This window comes from Bombus affinis, chromosome 2 (assembly GCF_024516045.1).
Source record: "Bombus affinis isolate iyBomAffi1 chromosome 2, iyBomAffi1.2, whole genome shotgun sequence".
NCBI classification, from domain to species: Eukaryota; Metazoa; Arthropoda; class Insecta; order Hymenoptera; family Apidae; genus Bombus; species Bombus affinis.
The window spans coordinates 1,562,700-1,577,831 of record NC_066345.1 but is presented as its reverse complement, the minus strand read 5'-3'; the positions used below and the strand labels follow the sequence as shown (position 1 = coordinate 1,577,831).

The window sequence follows — 15,132 nt, the reverse complement described above, 5'->3', positions numbered from 1 at the left end:
TAACAAAGATAGAAGGAAAAGATGGGTAATATTTCAAAGAACTACGACAATAGCAATACAGTAAATTACGATAATGATACGTTGACGAGTGAATCGCATAGGGTGCTGCAAGAAATAATTATACGAATGTCAAAATTGAACAAATGACGCAGATGTACGACGAGTCATACGCAGACAAGAGAATTTCTTTGCGTCAAATTGATGAGATTATTATTACGATCAGACCCCGGTTTCTTATACGTTTATGGAGTCTTTAAAAGCACGAAAATGTAGAGAATGCGCGTAATATACGAGAATATAAAAAACATCGGAAGTGAAGTAGTCACTGTACAATTTACGGGATGATGCAAATCTTTATGAAGCTTTTATTTCTCGTAAAGCTTCTCTAATAATCTGCGATATATATTTCCACAAAATTTACGGTTCAATTACGATATTAAACATATGGGTCTCTTAGGTTGAAGGTTTTGATAATTCCTTTATGAATGGTCGCGTTTTCATATGCTTCCGTAAGTGTCGCGATACTTACGAGCAGAGGTATACTTGCGAGCAGTCGCGTACTTGTAATTTGAATAGAAATTCGCATCGTATAACGTTTGCATCTCGATTCCACAGGTTGACCGATCGAAACGTTGTTAAGATTCCACGGAGAGAAATCGCTTATTATAGTAGGAACAGACTGACAGGATTTTATAAATGGTCGGTAGAAATTGGCAAACGATCGTTCGTTAAGAGAAATGGCGGAGATTAGCGAACGGTCGAGCGTAGACCGTGGATTAAGAGCTGGAAACACGAATAGCAAATAGGCCGGCATGTGTGTATGTGAAACAGCATCCAAGTTGCCCGGAGAAGGTTGCGCGCGAGTTATCAGGAGAGAATCCGAGGCAGAATCGATTTTCTGTATCGCGTGGCGTTACAGCGACCTTCCGGCATCGCGAAGATCGCCGGGTACAGTGACCCCTAGGTACATTCAGTGCACAGGCGGTGCTCGGCGTCGTAACATTGCCGCTCGTAAAACCGTTTCACGGCGAAACGAGCGTCACTTCCGGAAAACCGTTCTCTCGCGAGCGTCATGCTCGCACGAGTTCGACGACGCGGAAAGCGTACACCGGACTGTACGATCTTATCCTCGACGGTTCTCACGGTGAACAAATGTTTTCACCTAGCTGACGATTCGCTCCGAGACGCTTGGAAACGCCGCGAGTCGGAAGCCGCTTTGACTTTCAAGTTAATTATTAGCTGGACGAACGAACGATCCAAATTTTTCCGTGAATTTCCAGGCTTCTGTAAAAAGAAACGCGAGACGTATCTTTTATTCGGAAATTACTTTCAAGCATTCGACGAATTTCACTTGGAAAGGATGCCGTGTCTTTTGACCGGGTTTGATCGAGCCGTACAGCCATTTCTCGTATTTAATCGTTGGATAAACCGTGTGTTGCATCGATAGAAACAGGGCGATAGTTTTGACGGAGCATTGTCGGGTGAATATGCCAGATGCTCGTCTTCCTTCTCTTTGAATCTTTCCCTTCTCCTCTCAGCGAGATTTCAAATTATCCGTTGTTACCCCTAGCTGCCCCGCAACCTGTTTTCCCGTTTCGCGCTGAATCCTCAGCCGGTAGTTTATCCATCGTTGTTGCACTTTTGCGGGCCTCCAGAGCGTCGCTCGTCGATCGAACCGAAATTGCCGCTTTTAAGCCGTTCAAACCAAAACGCACACACATCGTACAAAGCGACGAACCGATCCGCGTGCTTTTTTTTAGCGTTCTTCCCATGTTGGAATTCAAGCGGAATACAGCAACGGGTATGCGCTTGTGTTCCGCGTGACGCAACTCGCTATTTTCTTGTCATTTGCGCGACAAAAAATTCCGAAAATACTTTGTTCTATGGCAAACCAAAGACCACCTTGGGTAACACAAACTAGCGATGTTTTTCCATGAGATTGCAGGGGATTCTCTGACAGATTCAAAATGCACGTTTCGCGATATTTTGTATCATCTGCACTCGGTACTAGATTTACAGTAGCGATATCTCCCTCGTCGACATATTTCAGAGAATTACTACATCACGTAGAGTCGTACATTCAGCCACTTGAATAACGGCAGATCGTCCAAATTTCTGCAAAAGAGCGGAATAGGCATAAAATTCGAACGAGCGTTAAAACAAAGCGCGCTATAAACCTGGTATCGAGTTAATCAAAGTATCGTGTAATATGCTTTGCGAATTCTTAATAAAGTCGCCTGCAATCTCGCGAAAAAAGCAACGTATTGTTCTATTTGCGTCAGCTGAGCTGACCTTGCTTTCGATACGAGAACATAGTATTTTCGGAATATTTTTATCGTCGTTCGTAGTACATCGTCGTATTACGGTTGGGAATATTTTTCGTTGGATGCCCGCGAATGGCAGAAAAATAGCGAGCGACGTTACGCGGGATGCCGTATACGTCTAGTATATGGTATAAATTACCAGCCGTGTAGTATTTTTGTGTTGCAGCGAGCGCACATAAAACCAAGATTAAACGAAAGATTTATACGTTGTTTGTTTCGCGATAACTTTTCATCGCCCTGTAAACGAGAAATACGCATTGCCGTGTTGCGTCGAAGGGCGATGCACCGGCAGTTAGCGTTCTCCAGGGGCGGTTAACCCCACCTTCGTCGATCCCACCACCATCGGTGACGGACCCGATCCTCGTCGGAACCCCCTGTCGAAGGGTTGGGGAGGTCGATGCAGTGTTTCCATAGAAACCAGACGCGCCGTCCGCCACCCCTTCCTACGGTGCATTCAACCGAGGGGCTGCAGTCTTGCTTCGAAAACGTATCGTTACTTGCCCAGCAACTCCAATCATCTTCTCGATAATCCGATTTTCCTTCCTTCAAATTTCTTCTCTCGCCCACTTCAAAGCGCTTATATCTCGATCGAAATGTTTACGACGAAAATTTGAAAATACATCGTTAAGCTTCTTATAATCCCCGAACGTCGATGCCGTATATATTATAATATTTTTCATGCAAATATATTTCGCGATAACATTTTCTCGATAAATAGGTTTCACGGATCTCGAGATTTTATAAATTTCGATAATAGTAGCGTTGTTTCGCCTAAGTAGAACGAGGGCGCGGAAAATGTTCGGAATAAAAATCGTCTTTGTCCGTATAGAGAGAGCGATAATCCAATTTTCCTTCTTTCGTGCTTCTTTCTCCGCGCACTTGAAAGCTCTCGCCTCGATCGAAATATTTACGACGAAAGTTCGAAAATATATCGTTCAACGATGTCGAAGCGCTTTGTACATTTTATAAGTCGGTGATATGCGTACGATGATATTTTTCACGTCATATATTTCATGGCGATAATTTTCCCATGCTCTTTTCATGGCGATTTTATAAATTTTAATAACAGAGGTGCGATATGCAGCGCATAAAGCGTTATTTCGCATAAGTAGGATAAGTAGCGTGGAAAATATTCGCGACAGAACTTTTCTTCTTTTACGCACGAATTCTTTTTTCTTTCAGACACTTTCGAGTTATTCGTTTCGATTAAAACACCTAGTTGACGCTAAATAGTGTGTTTGGCAGATATTCGACGTTTGTTTCACGATCCTTATTTCGGTGTTATTTCTATGCTGCGGATTTTTGTGCGTTTATAGGAAATGTAAGACGAGGAAAATGCGCGTAGTACGTAAAAATGTACAAAATATCCAAACTATATTGCCGAGTATAATGTCGGGTGGATAAAGTAAATTTTCGAAGAAACGATACGCATAAAACTCTAGTTGTTTCGCACAAGTGGAACAAGGAGCGCGGGAAATGTTCGCGACAGAAGTTTTCTTCATCGATGCGTCGCTAATCGAGCGAAAAAACGTAGTTACCAAGATTCCTCTCGATAAAAGTGCACCAGCCATCTTTCTTTCCTCTTTCTTCTTTACTTTAACGTAATAACGATAGTATTCTATATATAAAGCTAAATATAAAGATATTAAAGATTGATACAAAGTTACAGCCGCTTGGTGTCATTCTTCTCCTAATTTATCCGTGTTTGATTCCTAGACGTATAAACCGAGACATCGCGAAAGTCGAATTTCATTTCGTCAACCTGTTTCGAGTCTCGCTTGCAAATGGCTGAAAAAATCTGCCTAGGAGATTGCTTTCGGCAGATCGACACGGTGCTCTTGGTAAGATCTAAAATAATCGTTGGAAAGCGATTGGACGATAACCAGGCGGTTACACGGCTAACCGCAGAAATAAAACGACTTCCGATACTATATGGCGTGCGTTACGTAGCCGCAATTATGTGTAAAAGGATACGGGAAGAACTGTGCAAACCACCTTGTCGCCTCTCGCGATTTCCTCCATGCACTTAGGCGTGATTGCTAGGTACTGGCTTACAAATGTGGCCCGGCGAGGAGCGATAAGATTTATGGTTCGCCCTTGAGAGCGTTCTTCCTGAAGAGATCCAATCGCCTAGACAGCCGGTAGAATTAATGCCGTTGTCGTGTACACAGACGCTGGTTTACACTGTTGCAGAACGTAGAGAGTCCATGGTACACCACGATCTTCTTCCTCGGAAGCGAAAGAAAACAGGAAAGAAGAAAGCCGAATTACCATTTTACATTATCCGTATTGCCAGTAACTCTGCTTATTTTGTTAACTAGTAGGAGTAAATGCATTTCACGTTTGAAGGATATAAATCTGTTTCTTCTTCGAGGAACCGCGGATTCTTTTCCTTCGTGCACGCAACAGAAAAGATTCTCGTGGTATTTTTATTGTTGCATTGGCTTAAGCGACGCATTTAGATTCGCAAAGGAAATGAAAAAAGACGTTGTTTTCGTAAAATAAACATCGATCGAGGTAAAATTTAACCGATGTTGTGGAGAAAGAAGATAAATTCGAAACGCGAAATGTCAACTTTGGCGTCGATTCGTGCGTCGGGAGGTTGATCCTCGTGACAGATTTTCCAGCTATTACCAATAACCTGTTAGTCACCAAGTTCGGTAATTAGAACTAACCGAAGTCTAATTCGACTCTAATCCGATCTAATCGGAATATCTCTCGTGTTTTAGCGAGCAAGAGCACGAACAAAACGTAAAACGATTACAACCACCGAGCTACGTTTGATCGCTCGTATGTATCCTTGAACCGTAACTCGTAATTGCATCGAGTAATAAAATGCGTCAGTCGCTGAACATCCAATATCGTCGAAAATCTGTTACGCGTGTATATACGAAGAGACTGGTAGCTTTCGAACGTGTACGGTTTGTCGAAATAAAAATTTCACGGTTCGAATTCGCTATCTACCTCTTTCCGTAGCACCCACCAAACTTTATTTCGATCGATTTGCTAGTCGGAAGTTTTGAGAATATAATCTAAAGAATAGAACCTCGGTAGAAAATTGTTTCACTCGCCGAGTATCGCATTGGATATTTTATCTATTTTCTCGTGTTACGTGCGTTCTTCGCACGTTCGCAATTTCTGATTTTCTACGAATGCATCAAAATCCGTAATCTAGTTACCAAGTGCTATTATTATTGGAGTATCTAGTCGAAGCTGTCAAGCGTAATAGTAGCGGAGATAGCGTTCAACGGTAAGTGGAAAATGGTGGCGAATAAAGTAGGAAGAGAGTATCGACATGGTCGACGGCTAAGAGATTTTCCCGGTGACTCGCCAGGCTGATTCGAGAGACCTTTCTCGTCCAAGGTCGTAGATCGCAGCGGTCACCGCTATAGGTATTCTTTTCGTCTCTTCTCCCTCTCTCCTTTTCGAGTGACAGCGGCTGTACGAGGAACATGGCGGGGAGTAGGGAGTCAATACACTCGCGGGGTCTATGAGTTGGCAAGCACTGGGAGGGGAAACGCGGCGTGGCACGGCTCGGCTCGGCTCGGCTCGGCGTGACCCCTGAACGACGTTCATCGATCGGGGTGCACGCACTCTACCTCCGGCACCGCGCTCTTCTATCCTGCCTCTTCCCTCGTCGCCTTTCTTTTCCCTTCTCTTTCAAATTCCCCCTCCCATTTACCTTCCCCTTATCCGTCCCCTTATTCTTCCCCTCGTTCTTCCCCTCGTTCTTCCCCTTATTCTTCCCCTTTCTTAGCCTTTCTGCTTCATTTTCGATTTACAGTTTCCCATTGTTACTTCCTCCTAGGAATCCTCGCTCTCGTAACGCCAGAACTACCAAACCAGTCTAAATGACTAGCGCCAAAGAAGGATCTTAAAAAATGGCCATCTTTGGACTTGTTTGCGAACGAGAAATTCTCGCAGGACATCCAACAAGGAGATGGCGAGATCTCGAACGAGGAGTCCGCTGTACGTGCGTTCGATGCTTTAGGTCGACGCTGAAACAGCCCGAAAGGATCTTAATTTTCGAGAAAACGATACAAATATTAAGCATCGAATGCGTGCCATCTCCTCGCAGAAACACCATTCAAGGAAAAGAAGGGGAAATGGAAAGAAACGGGAGCAAAGACGAAGCTTCGTCTTCTTCGGATATTCGTCCATCCGCATTGATCGAAGTTTGAAAGATGGCTATCGTTCTCGCGTAATTTGGATTTTGTCGATTCCAAACTGCGCTGGATTTGTCAACAGAACTTTTAAACAACGTATAACGTGGTTCTACGTGACTTATCCGAGGTGACGTTAGCCTCGCTATGGAGACAAAGTATTTTTGTATCGTCATTCGACGAGTCTAATTGGTCGAGGTACAATTCGAAACGTTCGATATCCGTGCTTTGCTGTGTTTGCTCGTTATGCGCGGTAAATTATGCGCGAGCGAACCAATCGTATAAACTTAATTATAATTACATATACGGTTTTAATGAATTGAAGTAGACCGTTCCTCTTTTTAAATTTTTTACTCGTCCCCGAGACTTTCTCGTGACATAATCCATTGAAATAAATTTGCTGGATTACTCGCGATTAAAAGCGAAATAACCACGTTCCATTGTTCTCGAAATACGCCTCTTTTGATATTCACTATGTTAAATGTAGCCTCTAGCGACCTCGAGTCCGCGAGTGCTTCCCTTAGGAGCATTCACCTTTTATCTTGGGACTCGATCAAAATTCCTGCACGAAGGTACCGCGTACCAGAGAGAAGAGTAGCTAGCCCGACTTCAGAAGCGTTTCCTGGAGCGACCAGACGCTCTTTGTTCCATCCATTCGGTTATTCGCGCATTTTCCTTCCCTCCTTCCTTCCTTCCTTGCTTCTTTGCCCATCTCGCTTTTCTCCGCGCTCTCGTCGTCGTCGTTCTCTTCTCCGCTTATCCGCTGTATGTACAGAGCGTAGAAAAATCCTTTACTCTGGCCGTATTAGGTGGATCTTACGTCTTCAGCTCGATGGATCGATCTGCTGAAATTGAATTGCCGCGAAATTGAAATTCAAGGTTAAGGCCAATTTTGCGAAAAAGATTTTATAATACACTTTCTGCGTTCTTTTCGATCGAATCGTATTCTTCTATCGTTGGAAGACTTCTTAGACAGTAGCAGGTACGTTAATTGCTTCCTCTGTGGAGTATACTTATCCCTATCTGCTTCGTAAATATACTAACCTCAAGCATAAATACGATACAAAAGTGCGTAACTATTGTACAACATTTACCATACCGTACAATGCGAATACTCCACAATGAGTAAGGATATAATCAGTTTTAAAAGTTCTAAAGTTTTATAATATTCCGAGGAATAGGAAAGAATTTCGTGGTGGAAATTAAAAAGCCATGTCGAGACACGGAGAATTCGAAGATTTAGAGATCCACGAAACATCTCTTTTCATCGAATAGCCAAGTTTCGTTACAAGATGTTTGTCCTACGATTTTGAAAGAAAACGCGCGCGTTCGATCCGTGGAAAAGCGAACGCGTGGGACATCGTAAACTCAGTCGTGCCAACTAGAAGAGACGCGATAACCTTCGCATTCGCGACCTTGGACTCGCAGGCTACTGCCTTTTCCTTTTGCTCTCATCCGTCCATCTACCTACCAGCAATCGAGTAAAACAGGACCATCCAGTCGACCGATTTAATTAGAGAGGCGACATTTTTCCGTGATGAATCGTTGGCGAGTCATCTGCAAAGAGTAGGGAGACAAGTTTGCGTCGGAGTTGACTCGTCAAGACGATTCAACGATTACACAGAAACAACTTCCGGCATGTGCCATTGTGGGCGAGATGCCGATAAATGACAAACGGGTCACGCCGGTGATCGCTGTGTTTTTACGTTCGCATCGCGACTGTCCGACGATCGCTGCTTCAGGATCGTTACGGTAAACGGTTTCGTGTGCAAATTGATCTTGGACGACGAACACCGAGATTCCGTTACCTGCTGACTCGAGTTTTTGCACGACGATACGATTTTTTAAATGTTCCCAATGGAAATCATTAAATACAGTGTAAATACTACGAATTAACGCGTAGTTTGGTAATCGTAAAAAACATTTTTGACAGTTCGACGCAGATTTTCGTGCCTTTATCGTCGTTGCGATATCTTTACTTAATGCGTTCCATGCCGATAAGATTATGCTCATTATCATAATAAATTGCACTTGTCCCTAAGATTCTCGATATTCGTTGTATGATATAAGTATTTCAACCGGTTAAACGATCGGTCGCGATGGATAGAGATAGGCTATATATGTTTATATTTCTCAGAAGAAACGGAATGAAAAGAGGAATAGATATTGAAAAATTAATTTCTCGTATATCGTAGAAAAAGTTGGGACGTCAGGACAGCGGAATTTTTAATCAAAAATTTAGAAACGTTAATTCTTGTGGTAATAGTAGTTTTAGCGTTGAGTAAGATCGACTCCGCAGGATACGTATAGATGAAATCAAGGCGAACAAATTTATTCGCATAATTTTAGCGTGCAATGTACGTTTAACGGATCGCAGATTCCTGCCTCCTTTGATTATTCTCTTATTTGTCACGATATAAGAATATATTTCGAGAGAAAGTCAACGTGGTTGGATGCGTTTTAATTTCACCTCTTTAACGGCGAGGAGAGAAACACGGGAGATACGATCTCGATGCCATAGCCTAATTTTTCCGCTAAAATACAACTGGCGGTCGAAACGACGAATAAGAGAGCAATTAAAAGCGATAATGGCAAAATCTGTATGCGGAACCGAAGGGAAAAGTCGAGATTGGTCTTGTTGTTTGTAAGAAAAGAAAAGTAAGAACGATAGGTTAAGGAAAGTAAGGCATAGCCGAGAAAGATTTCTAAAATAAATCGTCGATTTCTGTTAACAGGGATGCCGGTTGACTGAAGATGGCCTCGCCGACACTCTCGCTGGAATCGCGCGCGAATTCCATCGGATCCCTAGCCTCGCTGTCCCCGCTTACGGTGAGCGGCAGTTCCCCGCCTGCGAGCGACTCTGCGATCTGTGACGTCGACAGCTGCGACCTTTGCCTCGACTCGCAGAAACCTGGAGAGGCACCCTGTCCGCGGTGCCGATTAGGAGGCGCCGGTGGAGTTCGTTGTACCGGTTGCAAATCCACGGAATCCGACGCTGTAGCTCGTTGCTTCGACTGTGCGAATTTTCTCTGCCCAAATTGCGTGATGGCGCATCAATTTATGCATTGCTTCGAGGGCCATCGCGTGCTCAATCTAGGCGACTCGAAACTCGAGACGGTGACCACCGGCTCCGCTACCACCGAACTGCCGAAAAACAATCTGGTGATCAATCTTCACGCTAGCGGAAACAGCGAAAAAGTACCTTACTGTCCCCGGCACAAGCAGGAGCAAAAATACTTCTGTCGTACTTGCACAGCGCTAGTCTGCAAAGAGTGCGCCATTTCCGACCATCCTGGCCCGTTGCATGACTGCGCGCACATCTCCGAGGTAGGGATGCAGCAGCTAGAGGCGATGACACGAGTGGTTCAAGAGTGCAAAGCGAAAGCCGCGGACGTGAGAGCTGCCGTGAAGGCAGCCGACCACGGCGCAGCCCGACTACAAGTGCAGTATCACAAGGCGCAGAACGAGATCAACGACACTTTCCAGTTCTATCGATCGATGCTGGAAGAGCGTAAGCAAGAACTGCTAAAGGAGCTGGAATCGGTCTTCTCCACCAAACAAATATCTCTCGGCGTTCTGACGCAGAAAGCGAACGACATGGCCGACAAGATGCTGCAGACCTGCGAGTTCGTCGAACGACTGACCAAGTATGCCACCGTTACCGAAGTGTTGATGGTGAAGAAGCTTCTCGACTCGAAGCTACAGCTGCTGCTCAGTTACACGCCGGACATTGCCGGTCAGACCGCCGACCTCGAGTTCGTCAGCAACTACCAGGCCATTCAGGTAGGCGTGCGAAACACGTTCGGCTACGTTCGAAGCAACAACGAGAGCAACGCCGGCCCGATTGGCAAACAGCCACCCATCGCTAGACCAACGACAATGTCGAACAACGGGAACGGCGGAAGCAACGCCAACAGCGGATCTAGTAGCATCGGCACTTTGGGAGGTTTGCTCCTGGATCGATCTTACAGCAACGGCCTGATATCCTCATCCGGTTCTACCTGCGCCTCGTCCACGTCGCCATCGTCCTTCGAGTCCAATAGCACGGTGATTACGAAGCGTTTCAGCTCGGCCAACAGCCTAGGGCCGTTCCCCACCACGATCAGCGATCTCAGTTTGAACGGTATTAACGCGAATCCTTACGAGAAATGGAGCAACGGAGGCAGCGACGCGTTTCCGGTGGTGTCCACGAACGACCACTTTCCGATGGCGACGTCCGTCGTTGTGGCGGCGAACGCCGCCTCGTCCGACTCCGTTTTAGGCCTGACGTCGAAACTGATGTCCGCCGCGGTGATATTCCCGCCAAAGTCGCAGATCAAGCGACAGAAGATGATCTATCATTGCAAGTTTGGAGAGTTCGGGGTAATGGAAGGACAGTTCACCGAGCCGTCCGGTGTTGCGGTGAACGCGCAAAACGACATTATCGTGGCCGACACGAACAACCATCGGATCCAAATATTCGACAAAGAGGGCAGATTTAAATTCCAATTCGGCGAGTGTGGAAAACACGACGGTCAATTGCTGTACCCGAATCGTGTGGCCGTGGTGAAAACGTCCGGCGACATAATCGTTACCGAACGCTCGCCGACCCATCAGATACAGATATACAATCAGTACGGTCAGTTCGTGCGTAAATTTGGAGCGAACATCTTGCAGCATCCGCGCGGTGTAACGGTCGACTCGAAGGGACGCATAGTCGTCGTGGAATGCAAAGTGATGCGCGTGATAATTTTCGACCAGACCGGCAACGTGCATCAGAAGTTCGGATGCTCGAAGCACCTGGAGTTTCCAAACGGGGTGGTGGTAAACGACAAGCAAGAGATCTTCATCAGCGACAATCGCGCGCATTGCGTGAAGGTGTTCAATTACGAGGGCTCCTATCTGCGACAGATCGGCGGAGAAGGGATCACCAACTACCCGATCGGGGTAGGGATCAACGCCGTCGGCGAGATACTGATAGCAGACAATCACAATAACTTCAACCTGACCATCTTCACTCAAGACGGTCAACTGGTTTCCGCTCTGGAGAGCAAGGTCAAGCATGCCCAATGTTTCGATGTGGCTTTAATGGACGACGGATCGGTCGTGCTAGCCAGCAAGGATTATCGACTCTACATTTATCGTTACGTACAAGTACCGCCGATCGGCATGTAGACCAGCGACAAATCACGACGCCGACAACGATCGTCTGTCGTCGTTTTCATTGTTGTCGTTGTCGTAGTCGTAGTCGTTGTCGTCTTTATCGCCATCGTTTCGACGGCCACACAGCCACGATCTCATGGATCTTTTTTTACTTACACTTGCCTATCTTCTTCTTCACCCACCTACCATCACCGCTCGCGCTCACTTTACCTATCCATCTTCGCCGCCCGCTCGAACCACCTCACTTCCGTTTACGAAACTCCGATTACGAGACGAAACAACAAGATGCAAGCGTACGCGAGCGAACACGCGTTCACCCGACAGCTGTCGAAATTTCAGACGATGACAGGCCTTATTTACACGGACATGGGCGCGTACGCGCGTGCGACCAAGCTGCGCGCCGACTAGACGATAACCGGTCAACGAGTTACGTTCTCTGTCGCTTTCGGACAGGCGTGTGACGTCTTTCACGCGGGTACGCGCTTCGGACGATTAAACGCGACGATTAAACGCGACGATTAAACGCGACGATTAAACGCGACGATTCTTCGAACGAGGATTCGAGGGTTTGACGAGAGAAAAAAGACGGGAAAGAAATCGATGATAAATTTATGAAAACTCGTAGGGCACTCGACAGCCAATGGGCGCTTCGTGACACGCACGCGTGCAATCCTCTTGAAAACGCGTACGCGCACACGTATCAGATGCTCGTACAAAATGGAGAAACGCAGGCGAGTTTGGAACGCCGATTTTCTCGCGCGCGGAACGTAGCCGCGCGCGCACGAAAAATGAAAAGTCACACGAGACGTGTAGGCGCATACACGCAGAGAAATTACTTGTTAATGTTGTTATAACTGAAAATACTGTTGTTGTTGTTTAGTTGTAGAGCTCGCCGCCGCTAGTCACTCCATCCTCAATCTCACCACTCTCTTACCTTTCAGCCTTTCCCATTTTACTACTCCCTATCTGTCAGTTCTTGTCGGTTACGTCTCCCTTTTTCCATGAAAATACAGGGTGTATCAGTTTCTGTAACATCGAAACTTTGTCGGTACGTTTCATGGATCTAAATAGGAAAACGATGTTACGTAAACATGGGTCGCTTAAAACTTTGTCGAAAAGTTACGACGAAAATACGACGAGATACGCGCGGTTGCTGGCTGCAACGCGCGAACGAATCATTCGCATCTCGGTCTATTTATGGGAATTACGTTTACGAAATTTCCATTCGAGATGTGGTATAATCGCGCTCAAGTTTCTTGGCGGTACAAATTCGAGAGCATTCGAAGACTGAAATCGTCGAAATGCCGATTTTGCTTCTACCTTTATTTTCGTTTCGCTTCGCTTCGATAATAAAAGAAAGAAGAAAAAGTATTTCCTCGCAACTTTTCAACGAGCTTGTTAAAGCATCCATGGTCGTACCTCGCCTATTTAGACACCCAAACATATCGAATGTTTAAAACTTTTGACCGTTAAAATCCGAAACACCAGATCCGTTCATACCCTTGTTCACACTTCCCGCTCCATTCTCCTTTCCGTCAATTTCCTTAAGAAAAACCGCGAGGTGCGTGTTTCCGAAAATTTCGGATGCGTTATGTTTCTGCATGTATCTTAGTCGAATCGTGCTAACGATCGATCCGGCGGAACTCGGGACTGAAACTCGGCTTAATCGCACTCCACGAACACCGCCGTTCAGTCTCGTTCGTTTTCTTCCAACCCAGAGCGATAGGATTTTTCCATCGACTTGGCCGATTTACGGACGAATCGACGCCTGCGAGAGCTTGTTTCGTCGCTCTCTCTCTCTCTTTTTTCTCCTCTTACATGCATACGTAATTGGAAAATAACGCGGAGCACTCAATCGATGCTTAGACCTTTGCACCGCCTCGGATTACTCGTTGATCCAAGGACGATGATAATCGACAGTATCGATCGGCAACGCTGTCGAGACTTGTCCGTTCTTCGAGCTTTCGCAAGCCTGTGAACATTGAAGACTTTTCCTGTTTAACGACGGACAATGCTGCATCGACTTTTCCAAATCCTCTTTATCCTTACGTGTCGTTCTCTTGTCTCCCTCTTTTAAGGTGGTTAAGCATATGTTCTTTTTATATATATATATATATTATATTGTATACATATTTATATGTATGTGTTTCTTTATTTTTTTTTTTTTTTTTTCATAGTAATCAACGACAACTCCGACGAACATTCGTCTTAAGATACGCTATTTTAAGTACGACAGTGACGACAGTCGAAGTTTTGTTCGCTTAATCGACTCTTCTTACCTTTGTTTCTCGATCGTTTCCCTCGAGAACTTTCCCTTTTGTTTTCTTTTAACGCGCCTTTTCCTTCGCGTATTACTTTATTTCGTTTCTCTTATTAACCCTGCTCGTTGCAAGTAAGACTGTCTCGAAGATACGTTCAACGTGTACGATTCGTTGACGACGGACGATTCTTTCGTATTTTGCTCGGACTCGAGACTATCTTGGTCGAAGGTTGAGAAGAGCACGACAGGTCGAAAAGTGGAAGCGGCGAGAAGCAGAAAAGAGAAGCGCGACAGGGTTAAACACACGCGGATAAGCAACGCGTACGATTTATGTTTCATTTTGACGATGGTGAGGTCGAGAGGCCGCCTGCCTGAAGGACGACGAGAGGTTGCGAAGAGAGAGCGCGCACGCGCGCGCCCGCGGAAAAGACTGACAACTTGGTTCTCGTTCCTCGGTTCAACCTTCGTGCAGCCAAATGATTCGCGATTTCCATGAAATCGACGAAAGCTGGACAGACGCGCCATCTTCTCGTTTAACTTGATCTCCCTCTTCGGGGCAGTCTTCTAAGGATGTTCGATCGACGTCCAGAAGCGTGTCATTGAACGATTGTTACGATCGTTCGATGAGAAAACGGTAAGAAATGCGTAGAAAACAGCTGTTTCTCAGTCGCTCTCGAACATTTTTATTTCATTTTGCTGAATAGAACCGTAGTAGTGTTACGCTGTAGCGAGTAGTCGTAGTGAATCGTAGTGAAGCGATGTAACGAATTATTTGCTCGGTTCTGTTCCTCTCTGCATCGTTTCGTTCACACCGTTTCCTTTTCCACGACGTGTTGTGATTCAGCCAGAAACGATTCCTTCCTACCCTAAACGCACCCTAAATGTACCATCGCCATTGCGATCCATCGCACCGTTACGATTTACCATCACCGTCGTTATCATCGCCACCTATCACCGATACTATCACCGATACTCTGTCCTCTTTCGAGTATGTTGGTTTCTTTTTCCTTGCTATAATTGATAAAAACGTGTGTTACGCTAGTAACCTTTTTTTAATTTGAATGTATAGTATTAATATATTTTGTTGGGTGAATCGACGATGATGGAAACCTCGCGTCAGGTTCCGCCACGTGACTTCATGCATGTTTACTATTACAAATATTATTATTTTTATTATATTATTATTGTATGTATGTATGTATGTATGTTTGTATGTATGTACGTACCAATTATTATTATTATT

The 15,132-nt window shown here is 45.3% G+C and overlaps 1 protein-coding gene across 11 annotated transcripts in view; it reads left to right on the top strand.

Moving 5' to 3' along the window:
- LOC126925433 (brain tumor protein) overlaps positions 1 to 12,143 on the top strand; it is a 153,699-nt gene extending 141,556 nt beyond the window's left edge. For all 11 annotated transcript variants that reach the window (XM_050741048.1, XM_050741013.1, XM_050741022.1 and 8 more), the window contains one exon: positions 9,223 to 12,143. In XM_050741048.1, coding sequence (XP_050597005.1) covers positions 9,242 to 11,641 — 2,400 coding nt within the window. In that variant the 5' untranslated portion in view covers positions 9,223 to 9,241 and the 3' untranslated portion in view covers positions 11,642 to 12,143. The remainder of the gene's footprint in view (positions 1 to 9,222) is intronic.
- The last annotated feature ends 2,989 nt before the right edge of the window (positions 12,144 to 15,132 follow it).